The sequence below is a fragment of the Kluyveromyces lactis genome (genome assembly GCF_000002515.2).
Source record: "Kluyveromyces lactis strain NRRL Y-1140 chromosome C complete sequence".
NCBI lineage: Eukaryota > Fungi > Ascomycota > Saccharomycetes > Saccharomycetales > Saccharomycetaceae > Kluyveromyces > Kluyveromyces lactis.
In genome coordinates, this window is record NC_006039.1 from 1 (window position 1) to 25,804 (window position 25,804).

Consider the following 25,804-nt stretch of genomic DNA (forward strand, 5'->3'; position numbering starts at 1 on the left):
GTACACCACATACCTAATCAAATCCGTACACCACATACCTAATCAAATCCGTACACCACATACCTAATCAAATCCGTACACCACATACCTAATCAAATCCGTACACCACATACCTAATCAAATCCGTACACCACATACCTAATCAAATCCGTACACCACATACCTAATCAAATCCGTACACCACATACCTAATCAAATCCGTACACCACATACCTAATCAAATCCGTACACCACATACCTAATCAAATCCGTACACCACATACCTAATCAAATCCGTACACCACATACCTAATCAAATCCGTACACCACATACCTAATCAAATCCGTACACCACATACCTAATCAAATCCGTACACCACATACCTAATCAAATCCGTACACCACATACCTAATCAAATCCGTACACCACATACCTAATCAAATCCGTACACCCCGCTCCTCCCTTTCTGGTAATTTTACTTTTATTTTTTTCATTTTTTTCATTTTTTTCATTTTTTTATTTTTTCATTTTTTCATTTTCTCATTTTCTCTTTTTTAATCACTCTAGACGGATTTCCTCTTCTGGTAATTTTCTTTTTCTCATTTTCTCATTTTCTCATTTTCTCTTTTCTAATCACTCGAAACGGATTTCCTCTTTCGGTAATTTTGCTTCTTTGTTTTTTACTTTAATTTCTTTTTCCTCTTCTCCTCTTTCGCTTTCTCCTTTCACTCTCATCCATTCTCATTCCTCAATTTATACTTTTTTTGGCAGTATTCTTGACTGTTTTTCACCATTTCCCCTTACCCGCACTTCCATCACATTTTCTTTGTCAATCCACCTTCTTGCCATGGCCAATGCTTGGTCCTGCTGGGCCTGGTCCTTGCATAGGATACACACGTTACCCGCACAATTATCACCCATTTTCAACTTCTTCCAACTTTTGCTCCTCTTGCCATGAAACTTCATTTCAAATTACTTCACTTCATCACTTCCTTAGTTACCCTGCTTTATTATAAATCACGTGCTTCCCATCTCCCGCTTCCCATCTCCCGCTTCCCATCACCTGCTTCTCTTCACCTGCTTCTCTTCACTTTCATTTTTCATCCCTTCTCATTCTACCTTTCTTTCCCTCTCTCCCTCTGAATATCAGAATTCTCCACTGTTTTTCACAATTACTACTTACCCGCACTTAAACTACACTTCTCCATGTTAATCAACCTTATTCCTATCCTATCCTCTGATCTCATCCTGGCCGTGCCTAAGCTACTACAGTTACCCGCACAAACAATTCCCATCCCACATCTCCCATTTCTGCTTCTCTTGCCACCAAACTTCATTTAAAATTACTTCACTTCTTGACCCTAATACTTACCCTGCTTTCTTCTATATCACGTGCCTCTTATCTCTCCTCTCCCACCCACGCTTTTCCATTTCACCCACCTTCTGTTCTATATCGTTTCATACGGCACGAACCTCAGTGGTTCTCTCCTGTCCCATCCCATCCATTCTCAATCCATACTTCAATCCTGTTTTTGTCCGGGTTACCCCTTTCCTTCAAATCTGTTTCATTTTCCTTTTTTTCGCTTTTCATTTTTCATTTTCATCTCTGTCATTTCATACGGCACGGAGCTAGGCACTTCTCCCCTGTCCCATTTCCTCACTTCTTCCCTCTCTCTCCCTCAGCTTTCCCATTTTTTTCATTTTTTTCATTTTTCATTGCACTCACTATTCCTGCTACCACAAGGGTCCCCCCTTGTAAATGGATGAATCTTGCTGAACACAAGGGTCCTCCCTTGTAAATGGGTACTCCATTACTGAATACACGTGACTACTTCAACCATCCCATTTTCATTTTTCATTGCACTATTCCTGCCACCACAAGCATCCTCCTCAAGGGGCCCCCCTTGTAAATGGATGGATCATTGCTGAATACAAGGGTCCCCCCTTGTAATTGGATGCCCTTTCCTGAACTCACGTGACTGATTCAACCATTTTCATTTTCATTTTTCACCACGATCAATCAATCCTCGTGAATCATCTCCTGAACTTATTCACGTGATAACCAGAGGAAGTGTTTTTCATTTTCATACTTCCTGTCCATCATCCCTCCATAGAGAGGACCTCTCCCTCTGTGAATAGAATACGCTTCTCCATACACGTGACCACCGCAAACACTCTACTAACAACTATCTCTCGTGAATCATCTCCTGAACTGTGAACTATGAACTGCCTATTCAATGTATACTGCTACTCTACTGTTTATATCAATTGCTCGTCTATTCCTCTCTCTCCCTCTCCTTCCTCCCTCTCTCTCCCTCTTCTTCCTCCCTCTTCTTCCTCCCTCCTCCCTTTCACTTTTCCATCTGAAACCTTCTTTTCCTTTTCTAAAGTTGAAAAATCTACTGAAACGCAGTCTCCAGAATCACTGGAAACTGCCACAGCACCACGTGACTAGATAATGTCTTTTTCACAACGACAACTTCCGGCGAACTGAACTTACTTAAACAATCTGTCGTTCTCGACTTTAATTATTCTTTAATTTACTCATCAACTAAACTCAAACTGCAGAGCAATAAGTCCAAAACCAAACTACTAACATCTACTAAACATCTACTAGACATGTCATCTCACCCTTTCCAGGTCATTGATTTGTGTGCTCCTGCAGAAGAAACTTCACGTCTGCTATTAGAAGCTGCAAATACTCAAGGTTTTCTGTTTATTGACGGCCACTCTTTTTCTCAACAACAAGTAGATGCTTTGTTTCGCTTATCCATGGAGTACTTCACCAATACTCCCCACCACGAAAAGCTGCAATATGCTTTCGATGTCGCCAAGAATTATGGATACACTGATTATACTCGTGAACAAGGGGACCCCAGCAAGGCCAAAGACTTCAAAGAGTGCTACAATTTTGGTTCTATAAATTTCAGCAATGGTACTTACAACGGCCAATCGCGGTCTACTTCTGAAAATTGTATGCAGCATGGTGAAGTTCCCCCATTGTTTACTTATCACAATGACTTAATTGTTGACAGCATCAAGAAATTCCATGAGCTGGCCAGGAATATCATGGGATTATTCACGGTAGCCCTTGGAATCATCCAAGAAGATTTCTTTGTATCCAGGTTCAGTGACGATAAGAAGAACGGATGTGTCATGAGGTTGTTGCACTATCCCCTTTTCAGGGATGATGGCGTTGATGGCAGCTCTGGGATTGACCCGACGCTAAGAATTGGACCTCATTCGGATTACGGCGCATTGACACTCTTGCTTCAAAAGGAAGGAGAGCAAGGGCTGGAAGTGCAATTGGACCCGGGCTGTGACCAGTGGACAAAGGTTCCGTTTTTGACTTCCAGATACGAAGGTTCGGCTCCTCCAATTGTCGTTAACTTCGGTGACATGTTGAGCTTTTGGACAAAAGGCGTTATTAGGAGCACGAAACACAGAGTGAAAATTGACCCTGGTGAAACGAGATCCAGTGACAGATACTCCATTGTGTTTTTTACCCATCCTGACGCAGACACTACCCTAGATCCCGTTCCAAGTAGAGTCATCGAGAGTAACTCTAATGGCATTGGGGCACCTCCGGTGACGGCTTACGAGTATTTGTCTGCTCACCTCTCCCGCGTGATCAACTCAATTCCCAGTCATGACGGCATGGTATAGGCTGCGTCACATTCTATGACTTCTTTCATTTTGTTTTACAGTTTTTTTTACAGGTTTTTTTTTTGAGATTATTAATTTTCAATTTTCTACTGTAGGCAGACAGAGTGAAGAATTTCTAACTTGATTAACTGCTATTGAGCAGGTCAGCCACTAACTTCAAACCCTGACATGTACCCTCAAATAGTTTTATATACTCCCAATACTTACCGTACCTAGTAATGAGGCTACTGAATAACGCTATACTCCGAAGGAGATACGTCGGAACATTCGCTGATGAGTTATAAGGTATATCACTCTCTCCTATTGGAACACTCTGATAATAAAAAGTCATTTATTTTGATGAAAAAAGAAGAGTGAATTTGAATCTTTGGATCTAGAACTTGACAACACGACTGCATAAATGACCAGCATGAGGGCCGGTGGTGAGGAAGGCCTTTCACATGTTTCCCTCTGCAACTGGTATTTGTGCACCTGTAAATTATCAACCGGTCGAGAGAGACGAAGTCTGCCACAGAGACAACAGCACACTCTCGAAGTTCGAACGTCTCAGTAATTGCAATCTATTGGAAAAAAATACCAGTATTGATGTCTGCAGATATTCTGCTGGGTCATCTCATCTTTTATGACAAATTTTGACTCTATCTCTTTTGATTCTACTCGTGTTGGTATGTATTTTCTTCTTTTTTCTTAACCTGGAAACATATAAATACACCTCTAAAGAATCTGACGTTGCACACCAACTGACGGGGTACTTCACGATCAGTTTTTATCTTTACAACCTCGGACAACTTGAATGAGTGCAACTCTTCAGAGCATCATGTCCGAGAATAATACTACCTTCAGAGAGAAAGGAGAGGCCGCTACCAGCTTGGAAACTTCAAACATTTCTTCAGCAGGAGAATTGAAAGATCCTGGCAGACTCGAAAAGGAGCAAACTATTTATGAATTTGAGACTGTGCCAGAAGATGAGGATGATAGCTACAACAAAATAAAAGTTCCAGATGGAGGCTATGGCTGGGTGGTGGTTTTCTCATCCTTCTTGTTAAACTTCTGCACCTCTGGTGCGTCATATGGTTACGGTGTTTACTTGTCATATTACATGGATAGTGGAAAATACGAAACTGGAGGTAAACTCGACTATGCTGCCATTGGGGGATTGAGCTTTGGTGTTGGGGTTCTTTTTTCTCCCTTGTACAACTATATATTGATAAACACTTCACCAAGGAAGCTCATTTCGCTTGGAATCGTCATTCAGAATGTTGCCGCGTTACTAGCTGCCTTTTCTACCAAATTATGGCAGGTGTATCTGACTCAAGGTGTGTTCATCTCAATAGGTACAGGCGCAATATGCTTTCCAAACACTACAATAGCCGCACCATGGTTTAGGAAGAAAAGATCCCTAGCTCTGGGGATTACCGTGGCCGGTACGGGGGTTGGAGGAATCGTTTTCAACCTCTCCACCCAACGCATTATTGATAATTATGATTCCAAGTGGGCGTTGATTTCTCAATGTATCATATGCTCAGTGCTGAGTACTGTAGCGGTGCTTTTGATTAGAACCAGAAGAGACGAGGTTCAGAAGTATTCTGATACGCCCACAACAGCAGTGGCGCTGGATATGTTCAAGTACCCAGTGATATGGTTATTGATCCTTTGGGTGTGTTTCACCATGCTTGGTTATGTTGTTCAGGTCTATTCTCTGTTCTCGTTTACGATTTCTCTCGGCTACACTTCCAAACAAGCCTCGGCGGTGTCCTGTGTTATATGTGTGGGAATCATTGTTGGAAGACCTCTTGTGGGACTTGCCGCCGATAAGTTCGGAGCGGTGACAACAGGGATGTTCTGCCATCTGATTGTAGCTATTCTGTGTTATGGAATGTGGATTCCGTGCAGAAATTACGCAACAGTTGTCGTGTTCGGTCTCTTCGAGGGAATGTTGATGGGATCAATATGGCTACTACTCACTTCCATAATAACACGGTTGGTCGGTTTGCCAAAACTAGAAGCGGTGTATTCGGTAGTGTGGATGTTTCTTGGAGTGTGTGCTATTGTGTCACCTGTGATTGGTATTTCTCTTGCAAAGAACAATGTTAAGCCAGGGGAGAACGCCTACTTGTACACGGCAGTTTATTGTGGAACAGCGTACCTGTTGGCAGCGTTAGCTCTTTGGTGCATTCGCGGTATTATTATCGCACGCGACAAAGTAAGTTTGGTTGAAAAGACTGGCTACGATGATGGTGAGCTACATTTGAGGGTAAACCTTGTCGATGCGCTGAAAGGAATGGCGCACTACGGCAAGTTATATCGAAAGGTGTGAGAAACTTGACAGTGTTGTTCCAAGACGTTGTAGAGACTTTTCCAGTTAGTCAAGTATTGGAAGAATGGCTGAATCTAGTGTAGTCCAGGAGAAAGTATATAGCATCTAGTAGTTGAACATCAAATCCAAGCTTATAAACTGAGGATTCTTTGTCCCCTCTCCCATTCGATGTTGATAACCTATTCGTTATTGATCTACATTAACCAATGTGCCAAATAGAAGAAACCAAAGAAAACGTCGAAGAAGCATCGAATCACATGGTAAATATTATTCACTAATAACTCTAACCTCGAATTTAATACCCGGAGCTTTCCATCATTGCCTAAACACAAAGCTGAAATGACAGGCATCAGATTTTGTTCTATCAACGAATCCTTTCTTAAGAGAGTAGAAACATTGTCGGATAACTGCCAAATGCTAAGGCCCCATAATACCAATTACAAAACGCAATGCTTTTGCCACAAACCGATTGCCCATTGCAGAATACGACATCCTCGACATCTCTTGTTACTGCCCCGGCAATGATCTGTTTTACCGCAGAATTGCTCACAGTTGTTGATCGCTCTTTGTTTCAAACCACTTGGAGTAGTTACTAATGTGTGGGGCTCGGCTATGGTTTCTGTAAAGGAACCATTTACACTAGCTTGTACCTCCTCGTATTCAATAAAATCAGCTACATTAAAGAGTTCGTGACTAGCGAAAAGGTTTGAAGTTGCAGCAACTGTTGCGAACGATTCCCAACGGTAAAATGACCCGTTTTCGAAGTATGCAGTCACATTCAAAAAGTACCCACTACTGTTGTCGGCGGATGAGATAACGGTGAATGTATCGCCAGCTAAACTTTGATCGAACAAACGGAAATTCGGAATGGAACTAGCAAGCAATAAACATTCCAAGCTGACCATCGTATTTGTGCTATCGGACTTATTTGGTTGCTTGAATCAGAAACTTTCAGCAATAAATAATTGTTGCTGGAAGAGTTTAAGCTTCAAGTTGTATTATCTTGGCATTTCTATATCTACGTACCTTTTACATGTGAGGGAATGCGGTTTTATCTTGTAGATGTCTGTTTCACTTACGTTGCTGCATATATTCGTTCCTTACATTTTCAATGCAGTGCAAAAAATGGCTAACAATAAAAGCAGAAGATGAAGAAAATTGAAAAAGTCAAAGAATAACGAAGCTCCGGTATGTGGCTAGTCAGACCTGTGCAGAACCATGCAGACCAGTCCAGCGTTTATTTTCGTTTCCTTTTTCCCTTTTTTGCAACTTTTGATGTTGCCTGTATCTCATTCCTTCATGAGCTAGCAATAGCAGGTAATAACGTAGAATGTTGAAGTGAAGGAAGAAGCTGCGGGGAAAGTGTGTTCAGCTTTTAGACTTAATTTTCACGGTACTACGTGATCTCTGGAGGAAATAATCCTCAAGCTTGGTTTTTAGGCACTGCGAACTTGTCGCTGAGCATAATTCAACTTAATCCATGTTTTCTGGAGCCTTTAACAATAAATCCTGATTATGCACTGCTTTTCATTCCGTATTAGGTATAATGATTTGGGGTGTTTTGGGATTTTCACTGATCATAGCTCTTAGACTTAATATTTTCGATTGCCTTGAGGTTCAACAACCAGTATTTCTTGGTTATGATCCCACAGCCTCTGTTTGAGCAATTATCTTCGCGTGATAACATTTATCGGAGGAAGTAGATCTTTTGAGAAAAAGGCTTGGCACCTACGCTACCTGATATACACAAACAGTAAGCGATGATGACACGTAGCAGTTCCTTTAATGTGGTCCCTGGCACGAATGTGTACCGGTGTCAGGTATCAAACACTAAACACTCATTCGTATTTACCAAAGATATAAAATAGGTGTTGTTTACTGGATCTGTCGTAATATCTTTAGCTGTATATTCACTTAGTATTTTTTGATGATCGGTTTATATATTATCATTTAGACTTCGCTCAGTATAGATAATCTAATACCGCCGCCATGTACATTAGCTTGGTTTATTTGGAAGTTTTATTGTCCTTTTCGCTACTTTCTCCGGCTGCAGCCGCTCCGCTGCCTGATGCAAACTCCACCGCTGTCAACTCACTTGAATTGGATATGGTTTCCAATTCCACTTCAGTTTGTTTCAATTCCACTAACTATACCATTGATGTTTCTGAGCTCCCTCTTCCAGAATGGTTAGATGACTGGGATTCTTTATTACTTGCTATGCCGTGCGATGATGAAATTTTCGTTTCTGTTCCAAAAGATCTGGACAGCAACACTACAGCAAAGATACTGGCTTATTCTTTAGCTTCCGGTATTGCAGTTGATAATTGGAATAGTGAACTGCAGAAGAGAGAAAACATTCAGGCAGATCTTGATGCCTTCTGGGAAACAGGCACTGTTGAGCTAGACTCGCTATCAATTGTACACAATTGATTGCACAAGAATGTTGATTCTTTGCGGTTGTAGGGGTGTTTCTGAGGCGTCATTTATTGAACTTGCTAAATAAGAAGCTGAGCTGAGAGCAACTAGGATCAGCATCAAGGCTACAGCACCATTATTTGAACATCAGATGTAACAAGTATATGGGTAGATGGTTTCTTCATCCAATTTTCCCATCTGGATTTGACGACATATTAATTATTGTTCTACAGTAACTTATATGACAGATGGAAGAAACCAAGGAGAACACCGTAAGTAATTTACGTAATTAATCGATCACCAATTTAATTATCCACTATTCATAATAACTTCAAGTCAAATGGCTTCCATTTCCATGAATACTACTAACCCTCTAGGCAAAGTCCTTACTATCAAGCATCATGAATATGCAGTCCAACAAATACCAAGGGAAACATCGAAGAAGAATCGAACAATATGGCAACTAACACTTATTTAACTCTAGCCTTCAATTTATTATCCAAACATTTCATCCAAAGATTTCATTATCACCAAAACAAAGACAAACTTCCAATATCATCGGTAATTCTGCCAGCCGCCTAGATCAAGTCCCTAGTGTCAATACTCTTGAGTATTCAGCTCAATAGTAATGCTTAAGTTCTTCCATTTTCTGGGCCGCAGTTCCAAGCTGCATGTGCAAGTAAAAGATGAATACGGGCCATTTGATGAACCCGTTTCTGATCTTCAGTATAAAATAATATGGTATCGATGATACCACTAGGAACCCAATGACAAATTTCACAACAGGATCCATGTTATTCAAGCTTAAATTAGAGTTCCACTGTGGTCTTACTTTAAACTCTTGTCAAGTTCATCATCTTCAAAGAGTTGAGCCTCACTAGGTTTTTTATTAGTAGAAACAGATCTTTACCTGCTGTTATCAGTTAGCTTTTATAGTGGGAACAAGCCTGAAAGCTGTCAACTGTTAGTTGCACATTAACTTCAGAAAATTCTCTTTTCGAACCTTTTCGGATTGGCTGAGCTATCTGTCACAGAAATTAATGTGGCCAGTAGCAGACCGGTGTTCAAATTAAAAAATGTAGTGTCTTGCCAAAACCCAAAAAAAATTGCCTGTTTCTCAAGCTAAATGTGAAAGTTTGAACGATTTGCAGAGTGATTTTCTGATGAGGCGACCATTTTAATTGGCCTTAAGAGATATGAACAGCTTTCATATATCTCATGGTACATACGTGCAGGAGCTATATTTACTAACCCTATCTGCATTTTGTTGCACCTTGAGATAGTGGAAAATTGCCGGAAAAAACTAATTCGCCGAAGCAGGAAACACTTATTTTTTTTTTTTTTCAAGTAGGAATCTAACTACTCAAGTGGCAGGAAAAAAAGATGTGCACCAGAGTGTATTACGAACACAGCTTTTGTGTATACATACTACCGAAACATCTTCTCGTAGACAAGCCCGTTGAACATCAGTCCAGTATTAAATAAACCAAACAACTTTAGCACCAAATAATTCAGGCCATGGACGAAAGTGTAGAATCCTCAACTACGGCTTTCCCCAATAGTTTCATCAGTGAGAAAAATATTCACATCGAGTGTTAAGTTTCAATTCACAATTGGATTGAGCATAATGCAGGAACTTTGAGGAGCTTTATCTGCATCTTTTTATGCAGAATGTTGATTTCAATCTGGTTTTTGTACTGTTAAGTTTCTCACGGTAAATCTTATAATAAAAAATATCAATGGTTCCACGGTGCCTGTTGTGCTTCAAAGACATCTGCTCGCTTCTAGGTGTTTTCATTAGCCTTTTATATGGAAAGGCACGACACTTTTTCCACGAGGTTAAGCATTTTCAATTTAATACCTTTCAAAGTATTTAAGAGACATCAAATTAGAATTCAATGCCATCATAAGTAGACCTCCTGTCCAAAATGTCAAAGAATTTAACCTATAAGCGGGAAGAGCTCGCTTACATACTGCAAATTCATTAAGTTGAAGTTCAATCCTAGAAGCAAAATCATTAAATTCTGTGCTTGGGTCAAGGGTGCAGGTCGCTGCTTCCTAAATTATTGCGCATTGCCGCTGCTTATATTGAGCGGAGCTTGGAGTGCCTATGAGCATGCCCGTGCTCACGATGATGAAATACATGGTCAAATGGGTGGCGTGTGGTACAGGTACTTCTCGAGTGGAGGCAACTGTGGTTCTACAGTAGAACAGAAAACAATTGCTGGTGCTATCAAGGGAGTCATTGATTCAGTTGAGCCTAACTGGTTTTCTGACATCTATTGTATCACCATGTGTCGCGGTGATACATGGCATGGAACTTTGTTAATTGGTCCAGATCCTTCTGCTATGACTGCAACATGCAGTGGGGCACACAAAGGTAACTATGAAATGGATCTCGAAAAGCTCACTGCTCCATGGAGCCGCAACAACCAAGACAGTAACTACTAATCTTTACCCTTTTTTGTTCAACCAATAAATGATAATATTTTCAGATAGGGAACGTAACAATCAAGGCCACGCATGACAGTATTTAGTAACTGATCAGAGATTTGCGAAATTTATTCTTATGTAAAACGTATCCTAAGACACTATCGTGCTCTTTGATTTTGTAATTCTATCAAAAGGCGTCTTTTTTTTTTGTCTGTTATCACTTGACAAGGTCTCGTCAGTGGCTTCCATGAAGAAAGACCCTCCGTAATATATATTGCGTTAGAAATGAACTGCAAGCTACTTCTTTTTATGACCGTTAATGGATACACAAGTGTTGAGTAGGTAATTCATAACAAAGCGAACCGCCTGGCACATTAACATGGCTATGGGTATTGCCATCATATATTGTTTTAAGTGTACGCAATGTAGCGGACTGCCTATTTCAATTGACGTGGCAATATCTGCTTCTCAGTATCTTTTTATTCTTTCATGGCATTAAAGGGATTATTCCCTGCCGCCATCTTTTTAAACATTGTAGAATATGAAGCTGAAAGTATGACGAACTAGGATCAAAAATACTGCACTTGATTACAGTAACATAATCCAGAAACTATATATTAATGGGTTTTTTCTCTCGATATTCCTTCTGGAATCGTTGATTTCCTGACCAATTATGCTGTATATATATATATATATATCTCAGGCTACATAAAAGAAACCAAGGAGAATGTTATAAGTCGATACTCCACTCTCGGCCCCAAATATTATCAACTGCAACACTGAGTCGATAGCCCAACATCAATGTTAATTCTACTAACTCTGGAATAACCCCTAGCTCCAATACCACTCAGTACTATTCAGTATCCAGTTCAACAACAAATACATATATCTGCCTCTACATTTTCTCCCAACCTATTCCCTCTCCCCTATCTTCCTTTTTCAATTTTCCATCTCAAATATTGTTCGCTTCTCGCCCATTTGAGAAATACATGACAAAAAGATCATGAAAAGGCTATAGAGTAAGAAGTCCTAAAAAGAAGTGCTAGACGAAAAGTCTCGGCAGTACTTTTCTTGGAACAGATATAAGTATGTATTATTCCTTAGAATTGTAGGAGCCATTTCTAAGGAGCCATTTTACTGAACCATTACTAATATGAAGGTGAGAATAATACGAACTGAGATCAAAGCTACAAAGTCCGATGATTAACAAACCAATCCAAAAAGTATATAAGTAGAAGGTTTCTTCATCCAATGTTCCCATCTGAATTTGACGGCATAACGATCACTGTCCTACACTGAATTATATGCCACACAGAACAAAACAAGTAAAAGATTTTCAATAACACTACTCAGTATCCTGTCCAAAATAATATGTTTTGGAACTCCGAGAAAGTTTCTGTCACCCTTCAATTGGACACACATGATCTAATACCGATGTCTATCGCAAGAGATGTAAGTCAATGGCTTCGTCATTTGGAAAATGGAATTGAGTGCGTTAAAAATTGCTCTTATTCCAGAGAGTTCATTTGAGAGAAACTGCTTTGTAGGAATATTAAAACTTCCTATGACCCTCCGATGTGGGACAACGTAGCATTTTTCAAGACTGATAGGCATTCAGTGGAAAATATTATGAATACTATTATAACGAGAAGATCGCTGCGGGAAGGTCCTCCAACATTATCTTTATTTGAAGATGATCCATCAGACAGAAAGTCAAGATCTAACTTCATGCTCCAGTATATCAGTAGTAATGAAACTGTATCTGAATCGGGCATCTCTTTCAAATTGATATTCTATCAATCGCAAGTTTCCTACTTTTTTCTAAGAGGCATACGAAAACCGAAAACAGGGTTCGCATTTTAGACAGGTCGGCAACATAACAATAAAAAGGTGTAAATAGTCAAAGGGGACTTTGTTTTAAGGTTGCAGAACCTCAGAGAAAAAGGTTGAACTTAGTTTTTCTCAATGAAAAAATGCGGGTACTTGGAATGCCAAGTAAAAACAATTCCCTTCAGTAATATTTTGAGTACTCCTTGAAAGGATGTGAAGGAAGGCACAGCCACTTGCTTTGTAATTTAAGAAAAGATATCTCGAGGATGTAGTAGGCGGATAGAGCGCGTTATGAAAAATGAACAATTCAATCATTCCGGGTGTTGGTGTGTAGTGACGAAATCAACTGACCCATAGACGTCCGGCAGTAGATAGCTAACTACACTTCCGAATAGTGCTGAAACTATTTACTTAGAGCGCTGCAAACACTAATCCCCATTGTACGCTTATTATTCTATCAGTTCAGTATTTATTTCGTGAATTGCACCCTGTGAGTGGTACAGTATGTATACGGACTCCACACGCCCACAAATTTTTTATAGATGGTTCCGTTCAATAATTTGATAAGCATGTAATCTCTTCTCCGCCCAGCCTTTATTTCCGCCTTTCAAGTTTGGTTGGTTGAACTGACAATGACAGCCTAGTACAAGTTTTCCCCGTCCAAAATTTACGCACCTCGTTTTGACCCAAGTAATGCAAATTCAATTTGGTAGCTTAGATTTAACACTTTGATACAATTCCGATAGCCACTTACTGTATGACCGACAGATATATCCTGTTGAAAGGTGCATTGGCCTTCTTTGCCAATTTCATAACATGAGAGATGACTATACTTCTTAAGCTACGATAATAGAAATATTTTCACTTAGATCCATGGTATATATAATGTGCACCAGCGATGAATAGACACAGGCTCCTGTTGTAAGGTTTTTCTTTGATGGAGAATAGTAAAAAGAGAGCTTAACATTATTACCTTTGCTTTAAGTAGTCATGCACAACAACCCTGTCTTAAAGATGGAGAATGATCAAATTGAGGATGGTGTTGGTCATCGCAAAGAGGGAGCCGCTGAAAAGATCAATGAAATGGATGAGGATTCCAAGAAAGGTGTCCAGTTTTCTGGAGTGTGTGATGGAATGAAACAAACTAAATCACTGGTAATTCGTAAAACAGAAATAATGGCCTCTCAGTATAATACATGGTATTCACAGGTGCTGTTTCTGTCTTGTGCATTTCTTTGCGCTTATGGCTATTCATTAGATAGTAGCATCAGATATGTTTATATGACCTATGCTACGAATTCTTACAATACCCATTCGCTCCTCTCGACTATAAGTATCATCAATATGATGATTTCAGCTGTCGCTCAGCTTTTCTTTGCTGGATTGTCTGATGTGTTTGGAAGATTGCGTTTAATGATTGTAGCCATTTTATTTTATGTCGTAGGAACCGTGATCCAATCCCAGGCTTATGACATTCAGAGATATGCTGCTGGCTCTGTGTTTTACAATATTGGAGTTGTTGGTGTAATGTTGCAGGTTTCGTTATTCTTGGCAGATAATTCGTCTTTAAAATGGAGACTGCTGTATTCTTTCGTTCCTGCATGGCCAGCTATCATCAACATGTGGGTTTCAGGAAATATTGTTAAGGCTGCAAATCCATTGGTGAACTGGTCATGGAATATCGCTATGTGGGCTTTTATTCTTCCATTAAGTTGCGTACCACTATTATGCTGTGTGGTTCATATGAGATGGAAAGCTAGTAAAACACCGGAATGGCAGGAACTAGAAAGCGAATTGACATTTTATCAAAAGCATGGGTTTGTTCATACAATTGTTGAGGTATTCTGGAAAGTGGATATTGTCGGATTGTTACTGTTAACTGCATCTATGGGTTGTATTTTGGTTCCTTTAACCATCGCGGGTGGTATATCTGAACAGTGGAATAATGGTAAGATTATTGGACCGCTGGTTCTTGGGGTTTTCCTTGTTCCACTGACCATATATTGGGAAAGCAACTGGGCCAAGGTGCCCTTTGCGCCTTTCCTTTTGTTGAAAGACAGAGGAATCTGGGCACCAATGTCGATAATGTTTTTGGTATGCTTTATCTATCAAATGGCAGCTGGCTATCTCTACACAATTTTGCTGGTCAGCATGAACCAAACTGAACTTTCTGCAACCAGGATAATGAATTTGTATAGCTTTGTTGCTGGAATCTATTCTCCTATTTTTGGCTTCGTCGTTGCTAGGACAGGGAGGCTAAAGTCATTTATGCTTGTTGGTTGCTGCTTATATTTCCTAGTTATGGGTTTGTTCTACAGGTACAGAGGTGGTCTTGGAGCTGAATCAGGTATAATTGGTGCCATGGTGGTTTGGGGTATAGCCAGTTGCATGTACACATACCCAGTTACCACTTCCGCCCAGTCAGTTACTAGCCACGAAAACATGGCAACAGTGACTGCAATGCTACTAACAATATTTAGAATAGGAGGTGCCGTTGGAGCTTCAGTGTCAGGTGCCATCTGGACCAATTTATTATATCCAAAACTGCTTCAGAATCTTGGTGATGTAGAGTTGGCTTCGGCTGCTTACACTGCACCATTGACTTTTATTGTTTCTCATCCCTGGAACACTGAAGTAAGAACTGCAATGATTGATGCATACCGTCATGTGCAGAAATACGAAGTTCTTGTCGGATTGATTTTTGTCGCACCGATGCTTGTTTTGACTTTCTGCCTCAGAGATCCAGAATTGACTGACGATTATGGCCAAAAGCTTGCTGAAGGTCAATGTGTGCAGACAGAAGGTGAAGATCCAATCGCCGAATGGTTCTCTGATCGCTTTAAAAAATTAAAACGCCGAGTTTAAACTCCGCTCGAAAGTTAAATTTCCATACATATATATTAATATGTACTTATATATACGACAATCATTGATAGGCTGTCCTATTTGACAGGAACTGGCGTCACCCAAGACCATGCGCGGATTTCTGATCTCTCTAGGAGCAAATATTAGCATGAGAGACGCTGGATTGACTTTCTTGGACTTCCATTATGAAGATTCACAATGCGAGTTTCTTTCAACATACAGTTATCTCTGTACTACTGCTTGGTGTTCATGGAATGTGTGAGGTAATAAACCGCAAGGCAATCTCAATCGCAATTTACTGAAAGTAAAACGAACATTGATAATTTGGATTGGAGAATTCTGAGTTTGTTACAATAGCCAGAGTTACAAGCCATTGCAAGATAAGTAGCTTAAGTTGTTATCATAATTACTGTGCTTTGAGAATTAAAGAGCCCTAACTAATGAAGGATATGACATGAACCTTTCTATTGATAGACTGACAAGGGATGAAGCAATCGAAACACTCCGGAGCAAACTTCTCATTAACAAACCATTTGTTGTTGGATATTTCGATTACAATGGTATTAATGTACTACTTAATTATAATCGCAACCAAATAATCATATTCAAAGCAATTTGTGATCTTACTTCAATTCCAGAATTTTACCAGTACCACTGTCACGGTGTAAAACCTTTTAAATTGCAAAAGTTACTTAATGGGCTGCTAGACTTGACCAAAACATTGATACTTCAAGTTAAACAATTTTTCCCCAGAGTTTATCTCTAATGGTAAAACGTCCTAGAATGCCCGTGAAATGCTTGTAAAATCTAAAAAAATTCCTGGCGCATATACATGTGCATGTATTCGGGTTTCGTGCAAAAACTTTGATGACAAAATTGATAATCCTTTCATTTTAAAAACGTGTCCGACGTTGCAATATTGTTAAGGTCCGTTTTTAGATAATATCATGGACTCACTTGTTGTACAATTTTAGATGGCATGGTTGGCAAATCAGGCATTTTTCAGACATTTAATCTCGAGAGTACGCTATTGCTGTGCAACTTCAACGCAAGTCATTCTCCCGCTTGGTGCTAATCTGGTTTAAAGTGATGAAGGTTCGTGCAAACAGGATAAATGCGTATGCTAATGCTTGCATTTCTGGGTTTTCATTTTACGATATCGGTAAGAATCATTAATGTTGAAAAGCTGGGACACAATACTTGAACGTATAGGAAGTTGCCCCGATGGTCTTAACGACAAAAAAAAGTGCTGCGTGAGGGACGGTCTAAGATAGAAGTGAATAGGATTTATAAGATAATATTAATGGTGGTATCTTGTTTGTCTTATATATTCCAAGCATGTAGCCTGTAACCATGGGCAATACGTATCGAATGAGAGTTTGGTTGAGACGGACGTCTATTTGCTCCTCAGATAAAGATTCGAATTGCCTTCGTACATAATTAGATATTGTTCATAGAAAAGTGATGAAAGTTCCGCTGTTAGTCTTTTTCATGCTTTTCTTCTGGAAAGTGACATTGGAGTCAAAAATATTTAGGATTGTCCAACGATGTTCTGCCAGTAACAGAGCTACAAACGTTTTTAAATTTCAACGATGGCATCGGTTAAGATCAAATGAAGAAGGTTCATCTCCCCAGTATATAAATTTATTCAAAATAATTAAGTGCTTGTTGCACGATTTGTAAAAACCATGAACAAAAAAAACTAAAATGCGAAACAAGCATTACTTAACGCGATAACTAATATACGAATAACAATCAACGTCAAATTACTTGATCAAAATATGTTTTGTTATTATTATCTCAGAGCCGAGCTCAAGTGTTAAGGTCTCTCAGCTTTTGGAAGTTCACCCAAACATCCACCGGGGTTAACAGTGGCTGCATAAACATCTGCCAAATAGTACAGGTAGTTGTCTGTGTTTCTAGCCGCAAAAGTAGCATTGTTCTCAGCCAAATATAACACTTCTGGTAAAGTTTCTGTCCACTCAGAGATGAAACCATTCCCGTTCAGATTATCCAAATGGAGGAAACGATGGAACAGATCGATACCGGAATAATGTTTTGGTCCTAATTCAACAATATCGCCTTCGAAACAGATGGTAGACAAAGGTTTTTTAGTTTGATAGAACAGGTCACATATATTAGTTTCACCAGTGGTATTCGTGACATGATAGCCCGGCCAGTCAGTGGAATGAACGGCACAGTCTCCAGAAGGATCATCACATCTGTATAAGACATCTGATTTGCCACTTTCAATGACGTATTCTAGGGTACCAATAACAGTGAAAACAGAACTGTTACCGAACCATCTCTTGAAAAATTTGTCGGTCCCATTGGCGAGCAATTTATCTCTTGCAACAGCAGTCACTTCCAAAGTATCCTTCAAACCGCTGCTCAACATACGCTGATTGGTGGCGTTACAAGACTGGTGAAAGTATGGGAAGACCGGACTTCCCCAGCCAGATTCACCAGATTCACCAAACTCAATCAACTCCAGAGAAGAGTTTGAATGAAAATCGTGATTTTTGAGTGGTGTAGCACCGGCGATTGAAGAGATTATGGAGATACAACCAACAATGTTTGATAACTTGGATAACATGGTAATAACCTATACTTTAAGCTGGAGATGTTTATTTCTTTGAGAATGTGTCAATTATTTTGAACGTGTTTCAGCAAGTAATCCTAGTTATAGCGTAGTAGAAAGTATAGCTAATCCTTTTATATGAAAATCGGCCAAGCATTCTGACTGATATTATTTTCACGCTGGAGAGATTCCGTTTGAAGGCGTTGCAGCACATGGAAAAGAGAGCACTGTAAAGGTCCTTTCTTTAGGTAAAACATTTCACAATTCCGGCCAACATACTCATAAATGCTGCGGACCGCACGAAACAGATCTCGAAAGGTTAAGAATGTTTGCAATAACATTTGATTTTCTCAGAGTTGGCTTGATAAGAGACACCATAGAAGGGAGCAATTGCAAGGGAATTATCCAACAGGAGAAAGGTCAACACCCCCCCCCCCTTCTAGTGACAGTACATTTCCAGTTTATTCTCGGTATGTTTTGGCTATTCATCAAGCTTCTTTTTTTTTACATGCGGTTTCGAGAAGAATGCCCAAAGCATCTCGTCAGTCTTCAAGCATTGACAGTTCGGTGTTTTCTAAATTTCATCCATTGTAGGCTTTATGAACCTTTGAAATTGTGATGTTACCCGTTTGGCGTGAAAAGAAAGCCAATAAATGTTGACGTTCTCGAGTGAAAGGAAAAAAAATAAACTCAAATATATCTTTCCTGCTGCATGAGAACCCTTCCAGTGCTTTTTAAGTGGAACTATAATGATTCTTAATAACTTAATAGGGTAAAAAGTTCCATCTTGAAAACGAAGATGTTTACACATATGAACGGCGAACATTGAGGAAGAATTTCAAGCGTTAGCATTAGGAGGTCATTACACATTGACTATCTATTGACATATTTCCTTCGCACTACAGAGATGACTGAGGATTTTATGTATCAATTTCTAAGATCCTTTCCATTTAAAGCCTAAGGACCGTGGTTATCTATATTTATAATTGAGCCGCAGGATGCTCTTTAACTTTGAGACGCCTCATTCCCCCGCCTTGTTCAATTGTGTGCGTGTGTGTGTGTGTGTGTGTGTGTGTGTGTGTGTGTGTGTGTGTGTGTGTGTGTGTGTGTGTGTGTGTGTGTGTGTGTGTGTGTGTGTGTGTGTGTATGTGTGTGTGTGTATTTTTTCAATTACCCTATTTTTTTTAGTATATCATTGAGAAAGCCACCGTAACTTAAGACTTTCGAAGACAGAGTATGCTTGTTAGCTTTAGCTTTAGCCTGAAGAACAATGAAATATACGATGAATTGCGCTGAAAAAAACACACTGTATACAATGTGCTACTACCATTAGAGACATATCACCTCATGTGATTATTTGCAAGCATTTCTTTTGAGAAGGGCGTAGTGTTGAACATTTGCTCTTTGAAATGAGAGACCTAAAATAGACGAAGCAATTTGGGTCGAATTCTGATTTCTATATAAGCTGCAGTATGGAGTAACTATCATCTCACTGTCAACTGGCCTGCCTTTGTTATTTGCTAGACCTATCCCTCTTGGGAAATGCAAATCATAGATCTTCAGGACAAATCCATACACCAATGCCAGTCACCACAGTAGCTGAGACTCTTGAAAGAGTGCCTGCTGCCAAAAAGCAAAAGCTTTCACCGGTCCCAAACAAAAAACTTATCTTGAATGCTTTCTTGATGGGATCTGCCGGTAATCAGACAATCAATTCGTGGAGACAGGAAGACGATAGATCCTCTGAACTGTTCCAAAACCCATCTTATTGGACCGACTTGGCAAAACTATTGGAAAAGGGGAAGTTCAATGCAGTTTTTTTTGCAGATGTTCTAGGTCCGTACGATGTCTACAAAGGTCCCGGTAACTTTGGTCCAGTTGCTAAGGCTGGATCTCAATGGCCGATCTCAGATCCAAGTTACTTCATTCCGTTGATGGCTTCGGTTACCAAGAATTTGGCTTTTGGTATGACGATCTCGACCATCAGTGAACAACCATACCATCTTGCTCGGCGATTAGGGACTCTGGACCTTTTGAGTAATGGTAGAGTTGGTTGGAATATAGTGACTTCTTACTTGGACAGTGCCTCAAGAAACTTATTAGGTGGCGAGACCCTTCCTGAAAACGACGAAAGATATGAGAGAGCTGAAGAATATGTTGACGTAGTATACAAGTTGTTTTTAAGTTCATGGAAGGATGGCGCTGTAAAAAAGAATAAAAAGACAGGCATTTTTACCGATCCAGAAGGTTTGAGACATATCAACCACGAAGGCAAGTATTTCAAAGTGCCAGGTCCTTCAATAACTTCTCCAAGTCAACAGAAGTTGCCCGTTATTATCCAAGCAGGTGCATCTCCTAAAGGTAGGGATCTTGCCGCAAGAACTGCTGAGATTATTTTCTTGTCCAACAAGACCAAGGAGTCGTTACGTGAATCCATTCATGCTGTCAAGGCCATCGCGAGTGAAAAGTTCAAGAGAGACTTATCCAAAATCAAGTTTTTGGCATTAATTACTGTCATTATTGGCGACACAAGAGAAGAAGCATTGGAAAAATACTACAACATTAAATCACTAGCTGACGATGAAGCTGCCGCTGCAATGTTTTCTGGTTGGACTGGTGTGGACCTTAATCAATACAAAGACGATCAAGTTTTGGAAGATGTTGAACATCGTGCAGTTGCTTCTGCAGTCAAAAAGTGGAAGGAAGCTTATCCGGGGGTGAAAAAGTGGACTAAAAAAGCTATTATCGATGAATTAAAAGTTGCAGGATCTGGTCCAATATTTGTGGGTACTGTTGAAGAGGTAGCTGATACAATTCAAGAATGGGTTTCATACGCTGACGTTGATGGATTTAATTTGTCATATACTTCGATTCCAAGTACGTATGAAAAAATCGTTGACGAACTATTACCTGAACTCAGAAAACGTGGACTGGTCCAGGACGACTATCCTGAACCAAAGAGCTCACAAAAGCTTACTTTCAGAGAGCAACTTTTCGGTGACAACGATTTGGACGTCACTCATCCTGCTCACGACTTAAGGTGGAGAGAGAATGAAACAAAGTCCGAATTCGAATCCAGGTTGCCAGGTGCCTTGGAAAAATTAAAAGGGTTTAACTGACTCGTAGCCGAATTATAAACTTTACCTTTTTGATGGAGCGTGTGTAAGACATAGATATCTCACCCTGCTATCATACCGCAGATACACAAACCAAAAAATGATTGCTACTCAATCCACTAGTATATACTTGGATATTTACTAGCCCAAATGAAGCAATATCTCGTGTGAAGCTATTCTCAATTGTGAATTTAAGTGGACTTATCAGTCATTCCTCCAGCAATCAAGAAGAGATGTTGCCGAACAGGATATTCCGTGCAACACCTGAAATACCGAAAAAAAACTAACTCTCACAAAAGACAACAAAAGACAACAAAAGATCTTATCAAATGAATCGCGAATAGAAGTAGAATGTGACTGGCCTAGTTGAAGATACGTTTGGGTATCATATTACAATCATGAGCTTTTGCAAAGTCTTATAAACTTTCAAATACCAATATACGATGATGTAGTCGGAGAAACGCTTTCCATGCAAAAAAATGTCCAAAAGTTCATCGTTGTCATAACTTTCTCGATTAATATGAATTACTGAATGTGATGTTCTTACGTCAGGTCTAGTAAACCAATAGTTACTTACTTTATGCTAATTTATATGAAATACCTACTGAGAATTAACATACTTTATATTCTATTTTTTTTGATTGTGGTAAGATTTAATCATCTTACACTCAGGTGCCTTTCGGGCACCCCATCATCAAGAAAATACTCTAACCTGGCTGGTTTCTTATTTAATCACACCATTTGTTTGAAATATTTTGGTTTTATTTTCAAAATGTTCTTTGATTTCATCATCGTAACTGGCTGGCCTATGCTTGTAGCAAGCAGATGACAGGCCACGAAAAGAAGAGTGAATCATGTGACTTGGAAGAATACAGACTGTATTCATAAGCAAAAGTACCTTTTCCACATACTGTTTGTATGTGTTGTAAATTGAGAGTGAATTGATTATGGTCACGGGATTTAATGGGTCACGTGATACTACTTGAATAAAGGCCGCATAGCCACAACTCACTTCAGAATATTCTAGAATGCTCCAATTGGTTGTATTGATGTTGCTGAACGAAATTATATAAGTAGCGGGATTGTTTCACGCATAGTGAAGCAATCAAAGCTCAAGAAATTGAGGAAGTTTACCCCTACAAAATATAACATCTACTTATTATCTAACAAAAATATAAAATACAAGAATGAATACTAAAAAGAATCTGTCATTCAAAATCCAGTCCAACAGTATGTTTTGACGTACTATTAACATCTCTCAATATAATATTTTATGCTATTCCCTCGTATTATACATGACAGCCAAAGGGTTGTATTCAGAGAAAGAGAATTATGGTATTTTATGGCCTTGCACGAGATCTCTAGCCTTCCATTTTGTGAAAGTAACATATATTATAAGGCTACAGTCACTATACTAGGATCGAGGCCACAGAATCCGGAAATTCAACAACAGAGCCAAAACCGATTTAGTGAGATGGTTTATTCACCCAACTATCCCATCTGGATTTGAAGACGGATCGATTATTGTTCTATGCTTAATTATATGTCACAAAGAAGAAAAGAAGGAGAACATTTTAAAAAACACCACATAGTATCCAGTTACGCAAACCACAAATAAATATAGTGTCGGGCTCGAATCAAAAAAAAAAAAAACAAGCCTTATGGCTTAACAAAAAAAGAGGAGCAGTATTGTTGTTCACTGGAGTTGTAGGAACATTTCTAAGGCGCCAGTTATTGATCCATTACTAATATGAAGATGAACTAGGATCAAGGGTGCAGCGTTTGGTGATTGGAAGCCCAATCCAAAAAGTACATAAGTAGAAGGTTTCTTCATCCAATTTTACCATCTGGATTTGACGAGATATTAATTATTGTTCTATATTAGCTTACATGTCAGGTATAAGAAACAAAGGAGACCACCCTAAGTAATTTACTTAATTAGTCGAGCACCAATTTAATTATCCATTTATTACATTAGCAACTATAAGTCGAAATAGCATCCATTTTAATCAATACTACTAACCCTCTATGCCAAACCCCTACTACCAAACATGATGAATATCCAGTCCAACACAGACAACTTCTTGGTTCAATCATTTTGCATGGCATGGGTCAGACCAACAGATCGACGTCATTGGAGAGTCTTCTGAATGTTCAGGTAACCTGTACAATTGCTATGCCTACAGTTTCATCATTTGAAAAAAAGCTCTGTAATGAGCCTCGTATATTATTCTCCTACGGAAAAAATGAAAAATACAACAGCGTTTAAAATTAGTTGGCTTTTTATGCTGAAATGACAATCAGCATACATAATACGTATGAAGTTACTACAATATTATTTACCCGGACATACGGACAATCGCGGACATTTTGCCGCCAACGGCAAGTGATACCAGTTCATTTATTTTTTTTGGAACAGGTTGCTCATACTGTCATTAACCACGAAGAAAGTCGGTGTGTAAAAAATTTGCTGGAGTTTAGCATGAAAGAGAAGAAGCTAAAGACAGAAGCGGCATGATATTGAAAAGTCTAGTTGAATCGAGTATCAAATCGCTCCAGGATCCGATCGCCTCTCTTGATGTGTCAGACCTTGCCACCGATCTTTCCAATGCCTTCATCGATGGTGATATCAATACCATAGTCAATATTCTGCCCGAGTTTGTCTCACTACTGCTCCGCTGCCCACAGGAGATGCAGACCATAGCAGAAGACTTCTTGCGATGCTTATCCTCGGCAAAGCAGACCGATTCCGTGATAAACGCCAACATTGCGTTCCAGGAAAAGCTTAAGAGGTTGGGTGAAATTAGACAATATAGTTACAGATATGGTGATAGTGATGAAGTTTGATGCATTTTATTTACCGTATATATTGTTTATATACATATATCATTCAATTAGTTAATTGGTGAAATTAAGTTACTCAGACTGAGTTCATCAAGGAATAGCAATCAGAAATGATTAGATTTGTTCTATCAAAAGAGGTGGCAAGGAACTCAGTATCAAAAAATATGGGATCAACAAGCCAATCTGCCGAATTATCAGATTGAGAGAACGTGATGTCTTTTTGGTTTGGGGAATCTATTCTTTGCTTAAAACCGCTGTTGTAAATGTTTTCCACGTACGGCTTTTTTGTTGTTGGTGTCAAGCACTCTTCGTATTGTACAATTTCATACAACCACTGTTTATCGATACCATAGTTAACTTCTAACCAATTAAAAAAATGCTTGCCTGAGGCATCGCAGTTATATTCCTGTGCGATCAATTCCCAATTCTTTCTTGTCTGTTTATCTACTGTCCAGTGTTTAGAAATTATTGTTGATAACTCTGTTTGGGTAAGAATTCCATTCAGTAGCCTGGAGTAATAGCTTCGGAAAGCTATAAAATCATTTATCTGCTTCTTTTTAGTTTTCGTCTTCACATCCCTAGATGAAAGTTGGTTAGAATTTCCTAGCGACATTAAAACCTCTGATTTATTGAGTGTCTTTACCTTCTCCTTTATGTAGGCCACCAGTACTTGAGGAGGAGCAGGTATGGACGTTGGTGTAACCTTTGACATATAAAGGTTTACGCCTTCATGTTTTCGATATCTTGAACTAACACTGGGCTTACGTATCATTCCAGACCTAATCTTTTTTGAAGTCTTTCTTACCGATGAACAGCTTCTTTTACTGACTGCCACTTTAAAGGTTGGAGCATTCGATTTCATTTTTTGGCGTTACTTTTTTGTATTTCTTTGATAGGATCTATGGAAATGGTCGAGTTGTGACCTTTCACTTCTGATTTAATCATGGTATTTATATGAAACTGACACTGTCGCCTCAAGAAAGTTTCATGTCTAAAAAAAAATAGTATAAAGACATTTGAGCTGAAGAATTATACCAAATTCTTAAAATAAATTCCAGTGAAGGACAACCCCAACAAGGCAAAAATGAGTAGAATACCCATACACTCATTGCTAAACCCATCAGAAAGTTGTAAAAGCATCAGTAATGTACCCAGCAATTACAGAGACTTAAGCACCTTCAACAAGGAGAGAGCAAAAGTAATTACTACATTTCAAGAGATGTTTTATTCAATGCTAGAAAATAATGACGATTACAATAAAATTGAGTCGTTGATTAGAAACTTTCAACCAAAATTGACATGGTCACACAAGTGCGAAAGCTTGACATTTAAACAGAAGGCCTATCTCACAGCAATAATTCAAAAGTCCATTAAGAGTTTACTTGTGTTACTCAAAGAGAAAGGAAAAATGAGAGAGATTGAATTTAGCAGGAAAGAGGTCCGTAAAATTAATAAATACCGACAATCCTCTAAGAACTTTGAGTCCGTTAATATAAAAATTCTAACTCAAGATTTAATGCACTCCAACAATAACGAATTTAAGAAAGGAAAAAGATTTCCTAAATCCCATATACAGCTCCTGGAGAACTGGTATAGTATGAATAGAAGAAACCCTTACCTCGCTGAAAATGATTTGGCCTATATAAGTAAAAACACCACTTTGACTAAAACCCAAATAAAAAATTGGTTAGCTAACAGAAGACGAAAAGATAAAATTACTGAAGTTTCGTCAGATATAAGAAACATTCTTAATTAAT

At 39.1% G+C, this 25,804-nt stretch overlaps 13 protein-coding genes across 13 annotated transcripts, besides 2 other annotated features; 10 read left to right on the forward strand and 3 right to left on the reverse strand.

The window, feature by feature from the left end:
* Window positions 1-2,599: 2,599 nt before the first annotated feature.
* KLLA0_C00110g (uncharacterized protein) lies at window positions 2,600-3,646 on the forward strand (the record flags this gene model as incomplete). Its single annotated transcript, XM_452199.2, has 1 exon — window positions 2,600-3,646. One exon carries the CDS (start codon window positions 2,600-2,602, stop codon window positions 3,644-3,646), a length of 1,047 nt encoding a protein of 348 aa, XP_452199.2.
* A 793-nt stretch (window positions 3,647-4,439) lies between these two features.
* Window positions 4,440-5,963, forward strand: KLLA0_C00132g (MCT family MFS transporter; the record flags this gene model as incomplete). Its single annotated transcript, XM_452200.1, has 1 exon — window positions 4,440-5,963. The coding sequence occupies one exon, from the start codon at window positions 4,440-4,442 to the stop codon at window positions 5,961-5,963; it is 1,524 nt and encodes a 507-aa protein (XP_452200.1).
* Window positions 5,964-6,400: 437 nt separating this feature from the next.
* Window positions 6,401-6,868, reverse strand: KLLA0_C00154g (uncharacterized protein; the record flags this gene model as incomplete). Its single annotated transcript, XM_452201.1, has 1 exon — window positions 6,401-6,868. The coding sequence occupies one exon, from the start codon at window positions 6,866-6,868 to the stop codon at window positions 6,401-6,403; it is 468 nt and encodes a 155-aa protein (XP_452201.1).
* Window positions 6,869-7,952: 1,084 nt separating this feature from the next.
* Window positions 7,953-8,393, forward strand: KLLA0_C00176g (uncharacterized protein; the record flags this gene model as incomplete). The annotated part of the gene is made up of 1 exon (XM_452202.1): window positions 7,953-8,393. One exon carries the CDS (start codon window positions 7,953-7,955, stop codon window positions 8,391-8,393), a length of 441 nt encoding a protein of 146 aa, XP_452202.1.
* An 11-nt stretch (window positions 8,394-8,404) lies between these two features.
* Window positions 8,405-8,798: a long terminal repeat.
* Window positions 8,799-10,529: 1,731 nt separating this feature from the next.
* Window positions 10,530-10,829, forward strand: CSS2 (Css2p; the record flags this gene model as incomplete). The annotated part of the gene is made up of 1 exon (XM_002999311.1): window positions 10,530-10,829. One exon carries the CDS (start codon window positions 10,530-10,532, stop codon window positions 10,827-10,829), a length of 300 nt encoding a protein of 99 aa, XP_002999357.1.
* Window positions 10,830-12,386: 1,557 nt separating this feature from the next.
* Window positions 12,387-12,674, forward strand: KLLA0_C00198g (uncharacterized protein; the record flags this gene model as incomplete). Its single annotated transcript, XM_452203.2, has 1 exon — window positions 12,387-12,674. One exon carries the CDS (start codon window positions 12,387-12,389, stop codon window positions 12,672-12,674), a length of 288 nt encoding a protein of 95 aa, XP_452203.2.
* Window positions 12,675-13,631: 957 nt separating this feature from the next.
* GEX1 (glutathione exchanger) lies at window positions 13,632-15,506 on the forward strand (the record flags this gene model as incomplete). Its single annotated transcript, XM_452204.1, has 1 exon — window positions 13,632-15,506. The coding sequence occupies one exon, from the start codon at window positions 13,632-13,634 to the stop codon at window positions 15,504-15,506; it is 1,875 nt and encodes a 624-aa protein (XP_452204.1).
* Window positions 15,507-15,960: 454 nt separating this feature from the next.
* Window positions 15,961-16,272, forward strand: KLLA0_C00242g (uncharacterized protein; the record flags this gene model as incomplete). The annotated part of the gene is made up of 1 exon (XM_452205.1): window positions 15,961-16,272. One exon carries the CDS (start codon window positions 15,961-15,963, stop codon window positions 16,270-16,272), a length of 312 nt encoding a protein of 103 aa, XP_452205.1.
* Window positions 16,273-17,325: 1,053 nt separating this feature from the next.
* Window positions 17,326-18,102, reverse strand: KLLA0_C00264g (uncharacterized protein; the record flags this gene model as incomplete). The annotated part of the gene is made up of 1 exon (XM_452206.1): window positions 17,326-18,102. One exon carries the CDS (start codon window positions 18,100-18,102, stop codon window positions 17,326-17,328), a length of 777 nt encoding a protein of 258 aa, XP_452206.1.
* Window positions 18,103-19,667: 1,565 nt separating this feature from the next.
* KLLA0_C00286g (uncharacterized protein) lies at window positions 19,668-21,206 on the forward strand (the record flags this gene model as incomplete). The annotated part of the gene is made up of 1 exon (XM_452207.1): window positions 19,668-21,206. One exon carries the CDS (start codon window positions 19,668-19,670, stop codon window positions 21,204-21,206), a length of 1,539 nt encoding a protein of 512 aa, XP_452207.1.
* A 1,687-nt stretch (window positions 21,207-22,893) lies between these two features.
* Window positions 22,894-23,276: a long terminal repeat.
* A 441-nt stretch (window positions 23,277-23,717) lies between these two features.
* On the forward strand, window positions 23,718-24,050 carry KLLA0_C00330g (uncharacterized protein; the record flags this gene model as incomplete). The annotated part of the gene is made up of 1 exon (XM_452209.2): window positions 23,718-24,050. The coding sequence occupies one exon, from the start codon at window positions 23,718-23,720 to the stop codon at window positions 24,048-24,050; it is 333 nt and encodes a 110-aa protein (XP_452209.2).
* Window positions 24,051-24,123: 73 nt separating this feature from the next.
* On the reverse strand, window positions 24,124-24,909 carry HMLALPHA1 (transcriptional co-activator mating type protein alpha; the record flags this gene model as incomplete). The annotated part of the gene is made up of 1 exon (XM_452210.1): window positions 24,124-24,909. One exon carries the CDS (start codon window positions 24,907-24,909, stop codon window positions 24,124-24,126), a length of 786 nt encoding a protein of 261 aa, XP_452210.1.
* A 222-nt stretch (window positions 24,910-25,131) lies between these two features.
* HMLALPHA2 (homeodomain mating type protein alpha2) lies at window positions 25,132-25,803 on the forward strand (the record flags this gene model as incomplete). Its single annotated transcript, XM_452211.1, has 1 exon — window positions 25,132-25,803. One exon carries the CDS (start codon window positions 25,132-25,134, stop codon window positions 25,801-25,803), a length of 672 nt encoding a protein of 223 aa, XP_452211.1.
* Between the last annotated feature and the right edge of the window lies 1 nt (window position 25,804).